The sequence below is a fragment of the Alexandromys fortis genome, unplaced genomic scaffold (genome assembly GCF_014885135.2).
Source record: "Alexandromys fortis isolate MF-2015 unplaced genomic scaffold, M_Fortis_MF-2015_v1.1 scaffold_157, whole genome shotgun sequence".
Lineage (NCBI taxonomy): Eukaryota > Metazoa > Chordata > Mammalia > Rodentia > Cricetidae > Alexandromys > Alexandromys fortis.
Window position 1 is genome coordinate 1,531,850 of NW_026068041.1, and position 17,469 is coordinate 1,549,318.

General features: G+C 54.1%; 1 protein-coding gene across 3 annotated transcripts in view; it reads right to left on the reverse strand.

Moving 5' to 3' along the window:
- The window catches only part of Triobp (TRIO and F-actin binding protein), a 58,059-nt gene that overhangs the window by 16,464 nt on the left and 24,126 nt on the right, over nucleotides 1-17,469 (reverse strand). For 2 of the 3 annotated variants that reach the window (XM_050165684.1, XM_050165685.1), the window contains exons 1-5: nucleotides 8,155-8,328; nucleotides 3,328-3,384; nucleotides 604-672; nucleotides 419-508; nucleotides 24-133 (exon numbers count right to left, since the gene is read on the reverse strand). In XM_050165684.1, coding sequence (XP_050021641.1) covers nucleotides 24-133; nucleotides 419-508; nucleotides 604-672; nucleotides 3,328-3,384; nucleotides 8,155-8,301 — 473 coding nt within the window. In that variant the 5' untranslated portion in view covers nucleotides 8,302-8,328. Of the gene's footprint in view, nucleotides 1-23; nucleotides 134-418; nucleotides 509-603; nucleotides 690-1,313; nucleotides 1,336-3,327; nucleotides 3,385-8,154; nucleotides 8,329-12,746; nucleotides 12,885-15,762; nucleotides 15,835-17,207; nucleotides 17,238-17,469 lie in introns of those variants that run through there. The other variant, XM_050165683.1, reaches the window with a different exon arrangement.

Below are 17,469 nucleotides of genomic sequence, written 5' to 3' on the forward strand. Positions count from 1 at the left end.
CCAGGGCCCAGCCCAACACATACTTGGTGACATCTGGGGCTGAAGTTGGACGCACAGTCTTCCTGAGAGCCTCAATCCAGTTCCTCCGGATGCCCGAGGTCATGGCCGACAAGGTATAAATGGCATCTTTGGTCTACAAGGGCAGTCTACATGTAGTTTGCCACATGGCCAGCCCCGTGTCCCCTCCCCTTGTGGAGGTGGTCCTTCCTTCCCAGGAGGGTGTATGAGGTCAGGTAGGTAAAAGGTATAAAACCCTCTGCCAGTCTTGCTCCAAGTCTCCCTAAATATGCTAAGTACGGGCATCAGCACTGCTGACCGGCAGAGGAAGGTCTGACAGTAAATGAGCAAGTGAGTCAGACTGACACCTGCCCAGGCCTGGGTTACACACTCCACCTCCCGGATCTGCATGCGGCCTTACATGGATCTGGAAGCCATAGTTGCGCTGTACCGCGTACTCCGTGACGTCTGTGCAGGAGCGCAGGTCGATCTCACCATCCAGTTCATCCGCCTAAAGCAAGAGGATCCACCGCGGTCTACGTGGGCCCTGTGGAGTCCCACTCCACAGACCCTAACCATGAGGACCCACCCACCCAGGCACCTCACCTCCTCAGCGGTGGAGTCCCTGTAATATTTGAGGCTTGAATCCGTCAGCACAAACCAATGCTTTTTCCACTGTGAAGGAGGAGATGGTGAGGGAAAGGCAGGGGCAAGGAAGACTATGTGCGCTTGTCCCATCCCTTACTCCCATCTTTACAGCTGAGGGGTGTGGCGGGAGTCACAGCTTAGAAAGGCAGATCTGAACTAGCAGACAGTGGCTGTGAACCGGCCCGTCTCGGTAACTACGTCTTCTGCGGCCCCAGTGGACAGCCTTTCTTTGGCCTGCTCACCCCATGTTACTGTTTTTTGAGACAGGGTCCCATGTAGCTCAGGCTGGCTTTCAGTCTGTGATGTAGCCAGCGTGACTAGGATGTGTATGGATACATGTACCACAGTGTGCGTGTGCATCAGAAGACAACCGTGGAGAGGCTTCCCTTTCCTTTACTGCTACCCGTCCTGGATTCTAGGAATCAACTCAGGTCACTAGGCTTGCCGTGGCAAGTGCTTTACCAGCTAAACTGTCTTGTTGGCCCGACCCTGAACTTCTCATCATCCAGCCTTCACCTCCCGAGTCCTAGAATTACAGGCATGCGCCGTCATGCCTGGACTGTGTGAGGCTGGGGATTGAATCCAACCATTCTGTCAACTGAAGGATTCTCAGGCCACTCCAAACCCCTCAGAAGACATCAAAGCTCAGCATGTGCCTTCCTCCAGTCAGACGAGGGAAGGGGCAGGGCTCTGAGAGGTTAAATGCTTAGCAAGTCAGTGACTAAGTTGGGCCAGACCTCTGCCAGTCTTTTTCCACATGCCCACTGGATTGACACAGGGTCAAGAACAAAGATCTCTCAGACAGGACTAGAAAGAGGCCTGGGGCAGGCAACTAAGTTCTGCTTCCCCATCTGTGCTGTGGGCCGATTATGCACAGTTTCCACTGGGAGAGCGCATTGGTGAACCCTAACGTTTGTGAGCTGCAGTTTGAGTGTCCCTGCTCTGCCTCTTAGGAGGCCAAGGTTAGGCCACCAAGCCAGGTGGGCAAGGGACAGGCAGACAAACCTGGCATCCCACGCGCCAACCTCAGCTTCCCCCTGGGCTCTTGCCACTTTATTGGAATGTCAGTTGGGATCAGCCCACTGCCAGGATGGGTGTTTCCCTGTCCAGCCCTCCTGGGGCTCCCCTGACACCCCATCCCTGTTGGTGCTGTTTCTTGCTTTTGTTCCCTAAAGACATGATACGGTTTCTAGCATTTGAGGGTGAGTCTTTCTACTTCTTTCTATGTGCTCTCCCCGGAGAAATAGGGTTTAGCACCAAAAACCCAGAGTATGAGTGTTGCCTTGCTGTGTGCCCATCAGTCAGTGTTCCACTTCCCCAGTCTTTAGTGTTCTGATGTACAGTGGGGATGATAAGAAGTCCCCAGGCTTTGAGTCAGGTTGGAGGCATCCACCCCTCATGTGTCTTTCATGGCATGTGGTACTTGATCTTGGGAACAGTTCAAAGAGGTCAGCCTCTTTCTTGCCCCTGGAGTGGACTCAGGTAACACTTGGAACCGCAACTGTCTCTGCAAAGTGGGTGGGTTCTGTGGAAAATGGCGTCTCGGCCCTCTAGGCCTACTCTGTCACTGTTTGCAATAGAAGCTGGATGGAGCTCTGAGGACCTAAGGTTCCAGGGTCTAGGCTTGGGCTGCCCAAGACATCACTTTGCCCAAAAGAGGTCTCACTCTTGGGGGCCTGATTCCCATCTGTGCACAAGGAGCCGGGCTGGCCACACTCCCAAAGCCCTTCCAATTTGGACATTCCAAAATCCTATGAACAAGCATGAGTAACAGCCAGTTCTGGGTGGGGCCCTTAATCCCTCTGCCCTCCAGGGACCTTGGGTAGGGAGGCCAGGAAGGGGTCACTGGCAGGGTGCCAGGGCTTGTGTGAGCCTGGAGAGCAGCCACTAAGGGACGTTGAGCAGGCAGCAGGGACAGAAGACTGCTGGCTGCGGGGAATAAAGCGCGTGGGCAGGAAACACAATGCGATTCCCCTTGGCTCGGAGCCCTGCCCGGCATGCGGGCCGCACGCAGATCTGAGCCACAGGCACATGCAGGCAGAGTAGGCAGGGGGCCAGCTTAGCTCCCAGCCTCCAGCCTGCCTGGCAGCTGACAGAGCAGAGCAAGTGACCGGTGCTGCTCCAGACACTTCCAAGGACAGATACATTAGACTAGATAGATGGAGGGTGATAAGTTGAGCTCCCAGCAGGCAATAGAGGCTTCTGCCCCCTCACACAGCAACCTCCGTGACTCTGTTCTCCACTTTGTCCATCATTTGCATGTCATAGACCTCATAACTGAGGCTGTGATTTCACCAACAGAGCCCCAGATTTGAGAGTGCCCCACTCTACCCCAGTATCTGGCAATCTGTACAACTCAGGCTTCTGTGACGCCTCGGCCCAAGACCCTCGGATTCCTAGCTGATGTTGTCATAAGGAAGGAGAGCCAAGATGCTCCTGGTGAGAACTGGGGCTAGCACCCAGAGTGTGCATGGCAGGGAGGCTCCACCCTGAGACGTGTGTGTTAAAACCGATGAGGAAGCTCATAGCTGGTCTCCCTTTCCCTGGACCAGTTCGACTCCTTTAGGGTTTTCACCTGGCCCTCATCTCGGACTCCCTCCCCCCCATGCCTACTCCAAGAGCCTTTCCATAGAAGCCTTGCATCAGCGCAGTCAAACTCTCCCCTCCAGCCCAGCCTCTTACCTCTCCAGGCTCATCCAAGATCGACATCCATCCCTTCTTGAAGTTGAGCAGGTCGGGCTGCAGGGAGATGGAAAGGCAAAAGGTCAGACTCGGGAGGAAAGCCAAGCAGGCTGCTAAGAGGGACCATGACAGTCATCTTGCCCTGGTCCTGTGACACTGGTCCTGGGAGACCAATGAAGAGGGCAAGGGACTCAGGGAACTTTCCCCCAAACCAAGCAGAACCAAGCAGGCTCCCAGCCACAGAGACAGCCTTGGCTCTTTTCCTCAGCATTCTCTGAGAGCCAAGAGGTTGGGCTGAGTGGCTAAGACACACACCCCAGATGTCCAAGCTCCCTGGCCCCACCCAAGATGGAGAGAGAGGAGACAGAAGAAGTTCGCCTATGAAGAGAGCTCTAGGGAGTCCAGAGCGTAACCTTGAGAAACAGCCTAGCAGAAGTCCACGTCCTCTTCAACAGGATCCAGGTGGACCATGCAGAACACAATCCAATGCTCTACCCAAGCCTCTGTTCATCCTCCCACCAAGCCTGCGACCCTAAGGGTCGAGCCAGGCTCAGGCTGAGGACCAGATGGCCTCTTTCCCCTAGGACAGGCCATGGCACCTTAATCCTGGCAAGCCTTACCTGGCAGGTCCTACCCAGGGAGGTAGAGCCCTGGAGTTGGGGGTTCCCAGCTGCAGCATGTCCCAGAGGGAGGCTGTGAGCTAGCTCTCTCTGCCCAGGCCTACATGAAGCTGCTCGTCCTGAACTGCCCATCTGGAGGGCATCATCCCCCAGACCCTCCCTGACCACTGGGGCCCTCGCCGATCTAGGTCCCCGTCCTTCAGTAGCCTCAGCTCTTGCCCACTGGCAGGGAAGGGAACTGGGCTGGCCAAACAGGCTGGCAGGGAGGAAGTGGCCACCTGTTGCCATGGCTCCGAGCCCACCTATCAGAGTCTGCAGCAAGTGAGCCTCACCGGGCCAAGGTGTCTGGTTGCGTGAAGGGAGTCAGTGACATAGTGCAGAAGGGTGGCGGCAGCTGGGAACCAGAGCCACCTGACCTGGCCATCTCTGTGGGCTTGCTCTCCGCTAGAGAACCCCATTTTCCTCTGGTACAGTAAGCGTGCTGAGAGAGCCCCAGGCCAGCAGTCTGAACACCTAGAACCATCCACAGCCGAGGTTGGGGCTCCCTCACCCTGCATACCTGTCTGAGGGAGGAGGCGGGCTATGCTCCAAACCCGGAAACCCCGGGGCTGTGCTCGCCCTGTTTGTTCCCTATTCTGTCAGTCTCCCATCTGTGACAAGGCAACCCAGGATGACCCCCAACTAAGACTGAAGACAGTGACCAACCGTAGCTGGCTCCACTTCCCTTCAGCATGGTCCGCCCACCCCCACAGCCCCAGGACCTGGAAGAGAGGCCCAGTCACAACAGGTCTCAGGAGAAACAGTGTATAAATATCGTCCACCTTCCTGTCATAAATTCCTGTGCTTTGGGGTAGATCCCCTGGCCCCAAACTGGCCCCAAGGAGTCAAAAGTCAGGGCTTGGTCTATAGAGCTGGCACTCTCAGTGAGGCTGACCCAAAAAGGAAGGTCCCCAGGCACAGTGACAGACAGGGACCCAGAGTGCTGCATTAGAAGCTAAGCGACAGTGACCACCACCTCCCCTCACCATGTGTGCAGCCCCCTCCAGGCTCTGGCTCACATGTGTGGCAGTGACTAGGGGTTCTGCCCCAGTCCCAGTATTCCAAGGGCACTGAACATACTGTGGTCAGAACAGCTCCCAGATGACTCCCAAGACCAGTACCAAAAGAGGCACGGCAGGTCTGGTGTGACCTAGCATGGCAACTTCAAGGAGCGAAGAGCAGCAGAGTGAGCGTTTAATCCTTCTGGGAGGGGGACCTTGCTGACAAGAGCAAGGAAGGCTCAGTCAGAGAAGCATGTGCCACACAAACATGAGGACCTGAGGCTAGACCCCAGCACCCACATAAAAGCCTGGATGCGATGGTACATGCCTATAATCCTAGTTCGGGAAGGTGGAGGAGGAGCTCTGGGGTTTGCTGTCAGCCAATCTAGCTAAACTAGAAAGTTCCAGATTCACTGAGAGATCCTGTCTGAAAATAAAGTGGAGTGCAACATACCCAAAGTCACCCTTTAGCTTCTGCCAGAGTTAGGTGTGTGCACACACGCATGCATGTGTGCACATACACGGAGGCACACACAAATAAAACTGAATCTGACAAGCTGCATCCAGAAAGCCGCCATCTCCCCAGCTCCTCAGGCTCAGCTGCCCATTCTCTACCTGCAAGGCAGGAACACCCAGAGGCTCTCATGCCCTCCTCCCCAACCAGTACCACAAGTCATTCCTGCCCGTCACCTCAGCCACAGCTGCAGCCCCTTCTAAGCACACACCTTCAAGGGGTCATCTAATGCCTTAATCTCCCATGCCAGCCTGGCCTGCCCCCACCTATTTATCCCAACGATTCTACCACAGTGCGCACAGATCCCAACACACGGCGACAATCCCCCAAGTCCTTTACATCCGCTATGTCCTCAACCTGAAATACTAAATGTCCTTTTCCACCGACCAAACCTTCAGACCTGCCTAACTGCGTCATCTGAGGCCTCTTCTCAGGGCTTACTCCACGCCATCCACCTGCTGCCCACAGCCATCTCCCATAACCCCAATAGGCCTCTGCTGCATTAAGATTGCTGTAAGCACTTTGGTTTTCCCTCCAGGTGGGCTGATTAAGATGGGGGGGGGGGTGGCAGTGCACATACCTTTAATCCCAGCACTCAGGAGGCAGAGAGACAGGTGGATCTCTGTGAATTCGAGGCCATCTTAGTCTACAGAGCGAGTTCCAGGACAGCCAGGGCTACACAGAAAAACCCTGTCTCAAAAAACCAAAACCAAAACCAAAGCAAACAAACAAAAAGCACAACAAAACTCTTTCAAAGGCACCAGGTACTGTTCTAGGGCAAGCTATCAGCTGTGAACAGGAGCTGTGGTCCCTGCCCTGGCGGGGAGTTTAGGAGACAGACTGTAAACACGCAGAACAAGTATATAATTTGATGCCCAGCGGTGACTGCAGACTGAGGCTCCTTCATAAAGCTTCCCAGGCAAAGGAGAAATGAGAAAGATTTCTGGAGTCCAGGTCAGCCCGGATCTACCAGCTCCCTGAAGTCTTCCTTGGTCACTTGCTCTGTACAGAACACTCAGCTGATAGCAAGGCGTGTATGTCAGAGGGATGGGCTCCATGAACAAGGAGGACCTGGGACAGGCTCAAGTCTGAATGGTGCCCAGGACGAGCCCGGGAAGCACTGTGGACGGTGACCACAAGCCTGTTCCTGGCTCCAAACCACTCGTGGCTCCCCACTGCTCCTGGCTCAAGCTAGGGCCCTTTCTCAGACCCCTTCCTTAAGTTTCCAGCATCCCTGAGATGGTCATTAGCCACGTCCCTTTATCGACACGCCCCTTCCTCCACAGTCCATCGCCATCTGACAGAGTCACACAATCAGAGGACAACTCCTGCAGGAAGCCCTCCTCCCACCAGCAGGGATGCGCTGCCCCGCCCCCTGGCACCCCTTTTTCAGGATTCAGGCACACATGTGGCGCTTAGCAGACTCACCCTGCTTAGCACGTGCTTCCTGGGAGTGGCAACTGTGTACATTTCTTATCTCTCCCCAGAAAGCAAACTGAGACAGACCAGGGTATAAATTTTGGTCTAGTAAAAGGCCAAACTGCATCACCAGGGCTATACTTTTCTCTGGTGCACCTCAGTTTCTCTAACTAAATGACGGAGATGCTATCATCAACCTTGAGGGGATCAATCTGGTACTATCAAAGTATCTGGCAGGCACCCAGTGAGCCAGGCAACCACCTCCCCCTAACCCAGGACACTGACTCAACTCCTCCCCCAACATCCCTCCGTTCAGTAACAGGGAAGGGGAGGCTGCTGACGCCAGGAAAGGCCAGTAGGGAGGTGGCAGGATGTGCGGAGGCCGAGGAAATCCAGGCAACAGAGCCAGGTCATCTCACACACACACACACACACACACACACACACACACACACACACACGTACACGCACACGGCAGGGACCCCACAGGCCACACCCTCAGCAGCACAGCCCACCCCTCACCAGGCCTACCCTTGCGCATGTGCATACACACCCTGTTCATCCTCCTCCCAACCCCAGGAGGGCCAGTCTGGGTCACCAGGCAGAAATCAAAAGCAGCCCCACCCCTCCATTCCAGAACACCACGGCCAGGTGGTCAAACCGTCCTGGAAAACAGGCTGTTTCTTCTTTTACACCTCACCAGCGCCCCTCCCCAAGCCTCAACTCACTTGGCTGTGAAATGGGGAGAACAGTGCTCTCAGCTGTGAAATTCGATAGAATTATCAGAGCATAGCCATTGATTGACAAATCTTGGTAGAGCCCACCTCCAAGAGAAACTGAAACTTCTGACCCCGCCCAAGGTCCCCAGCGCCCAACGCCTAGAGGACTCAAGTTTCAGCCGCCCCAGGAGGGGGCTCCCAACCGTGGGGGTGGGCGGGGCCGGACCCCCCAAACTCTGGCTAGAGCCCACATGGGCTGGACAGCTATCACACGACCCACCAAGGCCCGGAGCACCTCTTTCTAGGCCCAAGCCAAGCAGCCTGGGGGGAGTGGGACTTCCACCAGGGGGCTGGCAGGCGGGGCAAGTGTCTCCCTGAGTCTGTCAGTGACTAGTACCCTCCGCCGCACGGGCTCCACGGCGGGGAGAAGGGCAGGGGACCAGGGAGAAAAGTCTGGATCGAGCTGCCCCGCACTCAGCTCCCGGCCTCGCCGGGTCCGGGCTGGGGCCACTCACCGTCATGGCGGCGCCCCGGGACGCTGCACGGGACTCTCGGGCCGGGCTCCGCGGCGCACCCAGCCCGCCGCCCCTCTCGGCCGCCGGCCGCCTCAGCTCCAGCCCTTCCCTTCCCCGGAGCTGCCCCGGCCCCTTCCATCCGCCCATAAAACTTTTTTTTTTTTTCAAACTTCCTGGGAGGACCCGGGTGGTCCAATGGGAGGCCTGGAAGCCGCGGCGAACAGCGGCGGGGGCGATGAGAGAACCAATGGGGGCGAGGGCCGGGCCGGGGGCGGGGCCTGCGCGACGGGGCGGGCGGATGGGGTGGCGGGCCAGGAGGGCCGGGCTCCGGCCGGCGGCCTGCAGGAAGGAAGGGCCAACATGCAGGTGACTGCCGGCGACGGCGCAGGGGCGGAGCAGTTTGATCTCCACTGCTGGGGCGAGAGCCTGAGTCCCCCAACCCCGTCGGGATGATGGACGCACCCGGTCTTGGCGCCTGGGTCGCAAGACGGAGTACAACACCCAATACTAACGACTCAGCGAGCCCCACTCGTTATCTACGGAGTCGGCATTCGTGCTTCCCACGGACCTGGGGCTCATTTGTTTGTGTTTTACCCAAGAGAACGCAGTGGTTCAAAGATGGATCTACTTGCCCGAGTTCTCACGGGGTGGGGGTGAGAGACATGGGGCAGAGAGGATTCTAACAAGTAAATTGCGCAGCTTATTTATCAGAAGTTGGTAGATAGAAAGAGAAAGCTTTCTCGAAATCTCCCAAGTGGGACTTTCCATTAAGAAGTGCGGGGTTACCGGGTGTGGGTGTGCACCTGTTGCTCGTGTTCCCAGCTCCCTTGTCAATATGTTGTGTTCTCTTTGCCCATGGAAGGCAGCTCATCGTGGTCCTTTAGGTGAGGAGAGACGTCGGTGGAATTTGTTGCTGATTGCACCGGAAGTTTGTGTGACAGTAGCCATTGAACCCTGTTAGCTTAAGCAAGCAAGATACTTGAGTACTCTAAGCCTCAATCTCACCCTGGGTAAATGAGCTGATGCAATGACCCATGGGTGTTAACCAAGTCAAGCAACTAAAACAACTTCTCCATCTCTAGTTAGCCACCCTTAGGTGTGGGCCAGGGAACCTGGGTTACTTGCAGTTTAGGATACTCTGCCAACTAAATTTGGAGCTCAAAAGCATTGCTCTTGCTGGGCATACTGGTATAGGTTGAGGAAGAGGGTGAGACAGGGAGCTCAAGAGTTCCAATCCAGGGGCTGGAGAGATGGCTCAGTGGTTATAAGAGCATTGCCTGCTCTTCCAAAGGTCCTGAGTTCAATTCCCAGCAACCACATGGTGGCTCACAGCCATCTGTAATGAGGTCTGGTGCCCTCTTCTGGCCTGCATACATACACACAGATAGAATATTGTATATATAATAAATAAATAGATATTTAAAAAAAAAGAGTTCCAATCCAGCCTGAGCAAAGTATGTAATTCTAGGCTAACCTGAGCCTGCGCTAAATAGGAAGACCCCAAACAAACAAAGAAACAAACGTGGGAGTATACCGCTATAATCCCAGCACTTGGAGACAGAGGCAGGAGGATCACCACAAGTAATGAGTTGAAGGCTACATATCAAACCCTGTCTCAAAAATAAAGAAATAAATAAAAGTGTATTGTATACTGCAATTACTATGGCGCTCTGATTCTCTGCCCATTTCACAGATAAGGAGCCCGAGGCCCAGGGAGTGAGTTTTTTCCTAGCGTCTCTGTTGAAGTCTCCTCGCAACAACACACACATTAAATTCACTTCCTCTAGATGCTAGTCTTTTGATGCCCATCTGCTTCCCACCCTCCCCCTGCACTCCTTAAAGGTTGTCAGCCCTTGGAAAGTGAGTAAGAAGAGAAACCACCTCCCACCGGGTGCCTGGGAACAGAAAGCATCAGCTTCCTGGCTCTTGGCCCTGAGAGTCAGTCGCCTACTGGTAAGCTCAACCCAAGGACCAGAGTGACGGTGACCAGCTCAGTACACTGGATTCTGCACAGTCAGCTTCCTTTATAACCTGCCTGGGACCGCACTACATTTTCTACATGCCTCTTCCATATGACAGACACAATGCGGAACTCCTGGAGCCCTGTGGAAGGGCTGACCTTTGGACTCTAGACTGCTGCCTTCTGTATGCATGTGCGCGCGCGCGCGCACACACACACACAGAGACAGAAAGAGAGAGAGAGAGAGAGAGAGAGAGAGAGAGAGAGAGAGAGAGAGAGATTCCTTTCCTACTACCTCACAAAAAGATGCATGGAAAATTCCCTTCACCTTTGGAGCCCCAGTATAACAGAGCCACATACCCCAGCCAGACGTAGCCCTCACTGCTTAGTGCTCCCATTCCTCGCCTAGTGCTCCTTTCATCCAAGCACCTTTCCCAGCAGGGCCAGGGGCATAGCTACATGATATAGCCTGGCACCCACAAAGTTCTGGGTTCCATCTCCAACACTGGGGGGAAATGTTTTGCCTTGTACTCCTTGCATCTGGCCCCGCATCCTGTGCCCCTGCATCTGATCCCTTGCCCATGTCTCCTATGCCCATTGCTTTGCCTGATACTCCCTATTTCTGTCTCCCTTTTTCCTTGTCTTCTTACCTCTTGCTCCTCACTCGGTGCTCCCAATATGTGGCTCCATGCTCCCTGAATCCACATCTTTGTCAAGTGCTCCCTGTATCTGACCCCTTGTTAATGTTCCCGACTTCTGCCTGTCCCTCTGCTACAGTGTCACTGACCCAGGAGCCTGTCGTGGTGTTTGCCTCTATGTGCTCTCTGTGGGCAATAAGGGAGCATGTCTTTCTCTGTCTTGGAGGCCAGCCCAGGGCCTTAACCTACGGTATACCCTAAGTAAACACTGGCTAACTGAATGAGTACACAAACAAAAAGATCACAGATCACCCTAGCACAAGAGAGATGCGGGACTTCAGAGGCCCGGAAGTGACTTATGCTGGCAAAGACTGGAGCCACCAGACTTCAGCGACATTCAGCGCGGAGCCACATCTCTCCTGAGGACTCTAAGGTATGACTCAGGGAAGGGGAGTGGACCAGAGCACACGGCCCAGTATGGACAGAGATAGAATTCCTGCTAGTTTTCTGGCTCTTTCAGCAATCCTCAGAGAGGCCCCAGGCAGTTCCATCTCTGGTACTTTACAATTCTAGTCCCCAGAGAAAAAGATCATTGCCCCGGACTCACCAAGCCTCAGCTGCCACATGGCCGGTAGGGAACACGATGGTAACTAAGAGCTGCCAGGCGGGTTTGTAAGTATTCAATGCTCAGATCGGCCAGAGCAGGGTTTGCATCTCAGATGCACCCATGTGTGACATGGAACAAGAGACTTCACTTCCTACTTAGTATGTGGACAACATGAATCTAATTGTCCTTAAGAAGAGGACCAAACATAGTCAGGCACGTCCTGCATGGGCTGTGACACCAGGGAATATAGTAGATACACAGTAACAGCTGGTAGTGTAGACACTGTGCACAGACTACAAAGATCTATCCTTCCAGGGGGTTCCAGAAGTCCAGAAGCACATCTATTATCATAATCCCCGCTTCTCTTATCCTCTCTCCACCAAGGCCTTCCCAGCAGCTCCTCCCAGCCCTGCCGTGTGTTGGTGACCTTTAGTTAGTTTGATAAGGCAAATCCTGCCCAAGGCTTGAAGGACCACTGCACCCAGATAGCCAAGTCTGCTTGACTGCCTTGGGTGCCCCTGCCTGTAGGGAATGGCAGGGAGGAACCATAACACAAATAGGAAGCAGTACTAGGGCAGCCCTGGTCCCCAGGCCTCTAGGCATTCTAAGCTTCTGGTACCTTCCCCTTAGCCCTGGGCAGCTCCAGCAGTTACCCCAGCAGACAGATGTGATAGGCATGACATCTAGTACTCTGACTTTCTCTGAAACACTCTCACTTGGGACTGTGCAAAATCCAGCCCTGTGATATTCTGGCTGTCGGCTCATGTCTGTGCCCACCCTCTGTAAAATCGGCATGCGCCGCCAAGGGCCCTGCAGTGTCAGGGCCCAGCACCAACAGGAAAGTCCAAGAGTTGCCCAGTCACCAACAGTTAACCCCCAAAGTCAGCCCTTGGTTGTTTCTTGCTTGCTGTGAAGGGGCAGGAGGGGTCAAGTCGTAGCTACCTCCTTGCTCCGCCCTGGAGGAAGCCCCAACCAGAGGCCCCAGTGTTTACAGGCCTCTCTGGGCAGGGGACGGGTTACGTAAGGCCAGATGTTTGTGAAACTGGCCCAGGCCCAGGTCTGAGACACACTCTGTAATCCAGAACCCCTTCTGGCCCTCCTCCTCCTTCCCTCCCACCACCTGGCTCCCTGGCTCAGGCCAACAGTTGCTGATTGGATAGTACCCAAACATCCTTCATCCTAAAAGCTTTCAGGATCTGTGCCGTGCACCGGAGGCAGAAAAGCCCACTGTCCAGAGCCTGACAGAGCTTTATAGCGTCCTCTCCTTCCATGAGGTTCTCCCACTCCTCCCTTTCAGCTCCCATTTTTTCTTGGCTAGGACCAGCCTCCTCCCTGCTTCCCTTGTCTATCCACCCTCTCCCCTCCAACCCCTCAGCGGCCAGCCTACCCTTTGCCACCTGAGGACCCCCAGAGACAGCAGGTATGGATTGAACAGCGCGGGCCGGTCCCCTGGCATCCGCCACGAAGTCACCAGTCGGCCCTTGAGTGGGCTCTCAGCCTTGCCCTCTGCTGGCCTCTTGGCTGCCTGTCAAACAGGGTCCAGTGTTGGCTGTAGGTCCCTGATGGGATGGGGTATCCCTGGTCACAGCCTCCCCTGACCATTCTGGTACTGCAAAGGCCCGGGGCTCCCACCTACCTCCCCCGTTCAGAGCTACAAAGGAAAAAAACTGGTTATCTTGGTCGCACTGCATAGTGTTTGACCAACAGGGTCTCTAGGACTCCATGCATCCTTGGGACTTGTGTCCAAAAGCCTAGGTCAAACTGCAGGCTGCAAAGGAGAAAGTTACAGATCACGTATGTTTAGCTCACATGGCATGCATCCATCATCTTGCATTTGGTTCTAACATTAATAACCAAGAAGTCTGGGCCAGGTGTGGTGGTGCACACTTGTAATCCCAGCACTTCAGAGATAGAGGCAGGAGGATCAGGAGTTCAGCTTCAGCAACAGAGAAAGCTTGAGGCCTGCCTGAGCTACATGAAGCCCAAATTAAAAGCACATTTCAAAAAATTTAAAAAAAGAAAAAGCGGGACAGTAGTGACCCACGCCTTTAATCCCAGCACTCGGGAGGCAGAGGCAAGCAGATCTCTGAGTTCAAAGCCAGCCTAGATCTCTGAGTTCAAAGCCAGCCTGGTCTACAGACAGTTCCAGGGCAGCCAGAGCATTTACACAGAAACAGTGTGTCTCAAAAAACAAACAAACAAAAAAAAAAAAACAAAAAACAAAAAAACAAAAAAAAATCTGATTTCTCTTGAAATGTGGGGAAAATGTGGAGACTCTAGGTCCATTGTATCTCAGCAGCAACCACCTGGAGACAAGGGGTCATGCATGTGGCCCCAGCTCCTGTTCCTATCACCTTGGTTACCAGCCTGGCCTTCGGGACATTAACATGAAAGGAATGGACACAGACTTACACAGATGCCTGTCTCAGAGCCCTAGTGCTTCCATTTTGAAGTCACCTCTGTTGGGGCAACTGAGTCACTAGCAAAGCAGAGGCCCTAAGCCACACAGCAGGCTCCAGGCTGAGGAAGGGGACAGAACCTCCTGTCCTCTGGCTGGAATCTGCAAGCCTCTGGAAGCAGAATCTGAAGCCCAGGAACCTGAGAGAACTGAGGAAAGGAGAGCGTCCCGAGATCACAACCCATCACAGCCCACAGCCCACAGCCCTGACCACCACACGGCCCCACTGTGGCTCACCTCAACTCATACCACCACACAGAAGGTGTTCACTAAGTGCTGTGAGTGGGAATGAATGAATGAATGAGTAGTTAATACTCTGTCCAGGAGAGGTGGCAGGGGTGTGTGTTGGGGGAGGCTTTCCACATTGCTAATTTCCTCTTTGCTCACAGAGCCCAGGCTTCAGGAAGCATGAAGAAATCAGCCCGAAAGAGGAAGAGTGAAGTTGTCAGTGCCCCTGTTAGCAATGGGAGACCTCTGTCCCCACCCCACTTCACAGGAGGGAAGACCAGCTACCAAGTAGATCGAGGCGCATAGATGGGACAGAGCCAGGAAGCAGCGTGGACAGGGGTGGGCATGGGGAGCCCAGGGATGCTTGTTGTGGAACATTGTTTTAACTAGGCAGAGATGTGTTACATTTGTCTATGCTGCAGACTACTATGCTACAGAATACAGAAAGGTGAGCTACTCTTGTTTATGCTGAATGTGTCTAATGATGTAAAGATGTGCTGATTTTTTTTTTTTTACCTTGAGTGCCTAAGGTGCCTGATTGGTCTAATAAAGAGCTGAACAGACAATGGCTAGGCAGAGGAGGGACAGGTGAGGCTGGCGGGCAGAGAGAATAAATAGGAGAAGAAATCCAGGCTCTAGAGAGGGAAGAACAAGAGAAGAAGAAGAAGAGAACAAGGCACACACCTGGGGCAAGAAGCCAGGCAGCCACCATCCAGTCAGACATAGAGAAGCAGGGGAAGGAAGATCTACAGAAGTAAGAAGGATAATAAGCCCAGAGGCAAGCAGTAGATAAAGAGAAACAGGTTAATTTAAGCTAAAAGAGCTAGCCAGAAATATGCCTAAACTAGGTGGAGCATTTACAGCTGATAATAAGTCTCTGTGTCATGATTTGGGAGCTGGTTGGTGGCCCAAAAGAAAAATCCTGGTACAGAGCCAGGTAGGGGGACCAGAGTCCTGGGTTCTATTTGAGTCCAGCCACACATTGGCTGTTTCCTTGTCTGTACAAATGGGTTGGACAGCATACGGCTGTGTACGACTCTAATCAGTGGCAGGGCCAGACTCAGGTGGCCTTTCACCTCTGGCTTTTCAGGAGGCAGCACAGGGGAAGAGAAAAACATAGCCAGAGTCTCCAGCTCACGCTGTCTGCCACCTGCTGTCTGCCTCTGCCTTCACCCCTCCAGAGGCTTCTGGTGAGAAAGCTCTGTTTGCAAGTTGCAGAGAGCATCAGGGCACAGCCATGCTGTTACAGCTGGGCCCCAGGCAGCCTCCCTGGTCCACCCCCTGCATAAAGCTCCAGCCTCCAGGGCCCTCCAGGTTGTTGCAGCACCTCCTTTAGCCCACTTTACCGCTCCTGACCCCAGCTCCAGGAAGCATGGCCCAGCCCCACCCAGGAAGCCTGGCCCAGCCCTCTAAACCCAAAAGAACACTGCCCTCAGGAACTATTGGGGCCAAGCTGCCACTTGCTCAGGGAAAGACAGTGTGCCAGTAAGTGGGAAGCTGTGCCCTGGGCTTCTGACTCCAGGACCATCCCCAACCAAGTCCCCATAGCATTGATAACACTGCTGACCACCTCCTCCAAAGTTTCTCTCCTTAAGGCCTCAGCAGAGCCAGCCTGGGTCTGGATGGCTTCAGGACTCTTTGAAGGAGCTCATCCCACCTCCAGCCTGATTTCCCGTCCTTTTCCCTCCCCATGTGTCCAAGCCTAGGACCCAACTACCGAGTCAGCCTGCTTCTGGTCAGCCAGTGAGTCTTCGCCTCTGCTTGGTTCTGATGCCTCAGGCTCCTCTGGCTGGACAGGAAGAAAAGAAAGAACACAGTTTAGCCTATATCCCCCACGATTCACCCATCCATCTACCTTCTAAATTGTCCGTTTATTTTCTGTACATCCAATGTCACTAGATCCCTGTTGCCAACACAGCCATCCCTCCTCTGTCCTCCATACCCTCCTGGCACCCTGCACATCCATCACCCAGTCTGCACCCTGCCTTTGTTTAGGCACCATCTAGCCGTCCATTGACCGTCATGTGTCCACTTATCCATCCACCCATCCCTCCATCCTCCCAGCAGTCACTCACTGTTATTGACTGACCATGTATTCATCCCCGCTACATCCACCCATCATATTCCACCTAATAACCATATACTCAGCCATCACGGAACAACCACCGCTATCCATCACCCCACCATCTACCTAACACCACCATCTGACCATCCTCCACTCACAGCCCACCTGCCACCTAACTACTGTCCCACCCAATCTCCCTCGTGTGTGCAATGGAGCAGCTGTGGATTCCACTGGTCTGCCATCCACTGAGATGAATTCCTCTTGTCTATCAGGCCTTGGGCTGAGAGGCAGAGGTCCTCGCCCCCATGGAACTCATGTTTGCTTGTTTGATGATGCTGGAGGTTGAACCCAGGGCTTTGGGCAATGCTGTGCAAGTGCTCTACCACTAAGCTGTATGCCTAGCCTGTGCCCATGGTTCTAAGGGGAAGTGGATATCCGATGTGACGGATGGAAGCAAAACCGTGAGGCCCACGAGGGGACTGTCACCAGCCCCAGGATGGGGTTAGTATTGGAGGACAGGACTTTAGACAATGAGCAGACATTTGGCAGGTGACAAGGGAAGGTAGCATCATCCTCGGCAACAGGAATAGTGTGTACAAAACCCCATGCAGAGTCCTCCAGCCAGCACAGTGAGAGGAAGATATGGGGAGGAGGGAAGAGGAAGGGGCTTTGAATGACACAAAAGGATCACTAGAGAAGTACCCGGAACCCCAGCAGGACCTGGGGAACTCTCTGCTTTGCCATCCAGGAGATGTCCCTCATGCAGGATTGACACACGTAAGACACATGTGGTGTTTCTATAGAGCTAGAGCCTGAGGGCAGCCCCGCCCTGCCCCCATCTATGCTCTGGGATTGGAGGCATCACCAGGTACAGCACCGGACCCATCCTGGCTACTAGGCTTACTTACCCAGTGAGCACTCTGCAGCCTCTTCTCCCCGCCCGAGCTACTGAAGTGGCCAGAGGTTCTCCATCCTTCGTGTCACCATCCCCTAGTCTCCAAGGGATGCTGAGCCTCAAGTAGAGGAACCCCAATCTTTGTGACCTCCCACCTCCCCTTTGACAGCGGCCACTGAGCCACAGCACTGCACACACATACCCTCCTCTGAGCATCAGGCGATGGCCCTGCCTCCACATGGCCCGATGGCAACTTGAGGGTAGGGCTGTGTCATCTGACCCTGCACCCCTGGTGTCTTAGTGCTGAATTAGATCGTTAACTGAGAACAGCCACAAGGTGGTGGGAGAGAGAGTCTCATAGTGCGGTAAGCACAGGCTTCGGAGTGGGTACTTTAATATCATTTATCAAAACTCCGGCAGGTATGGCCTCTAAGAAATTCTATTGAGTACGGGTCTTAGTTTTA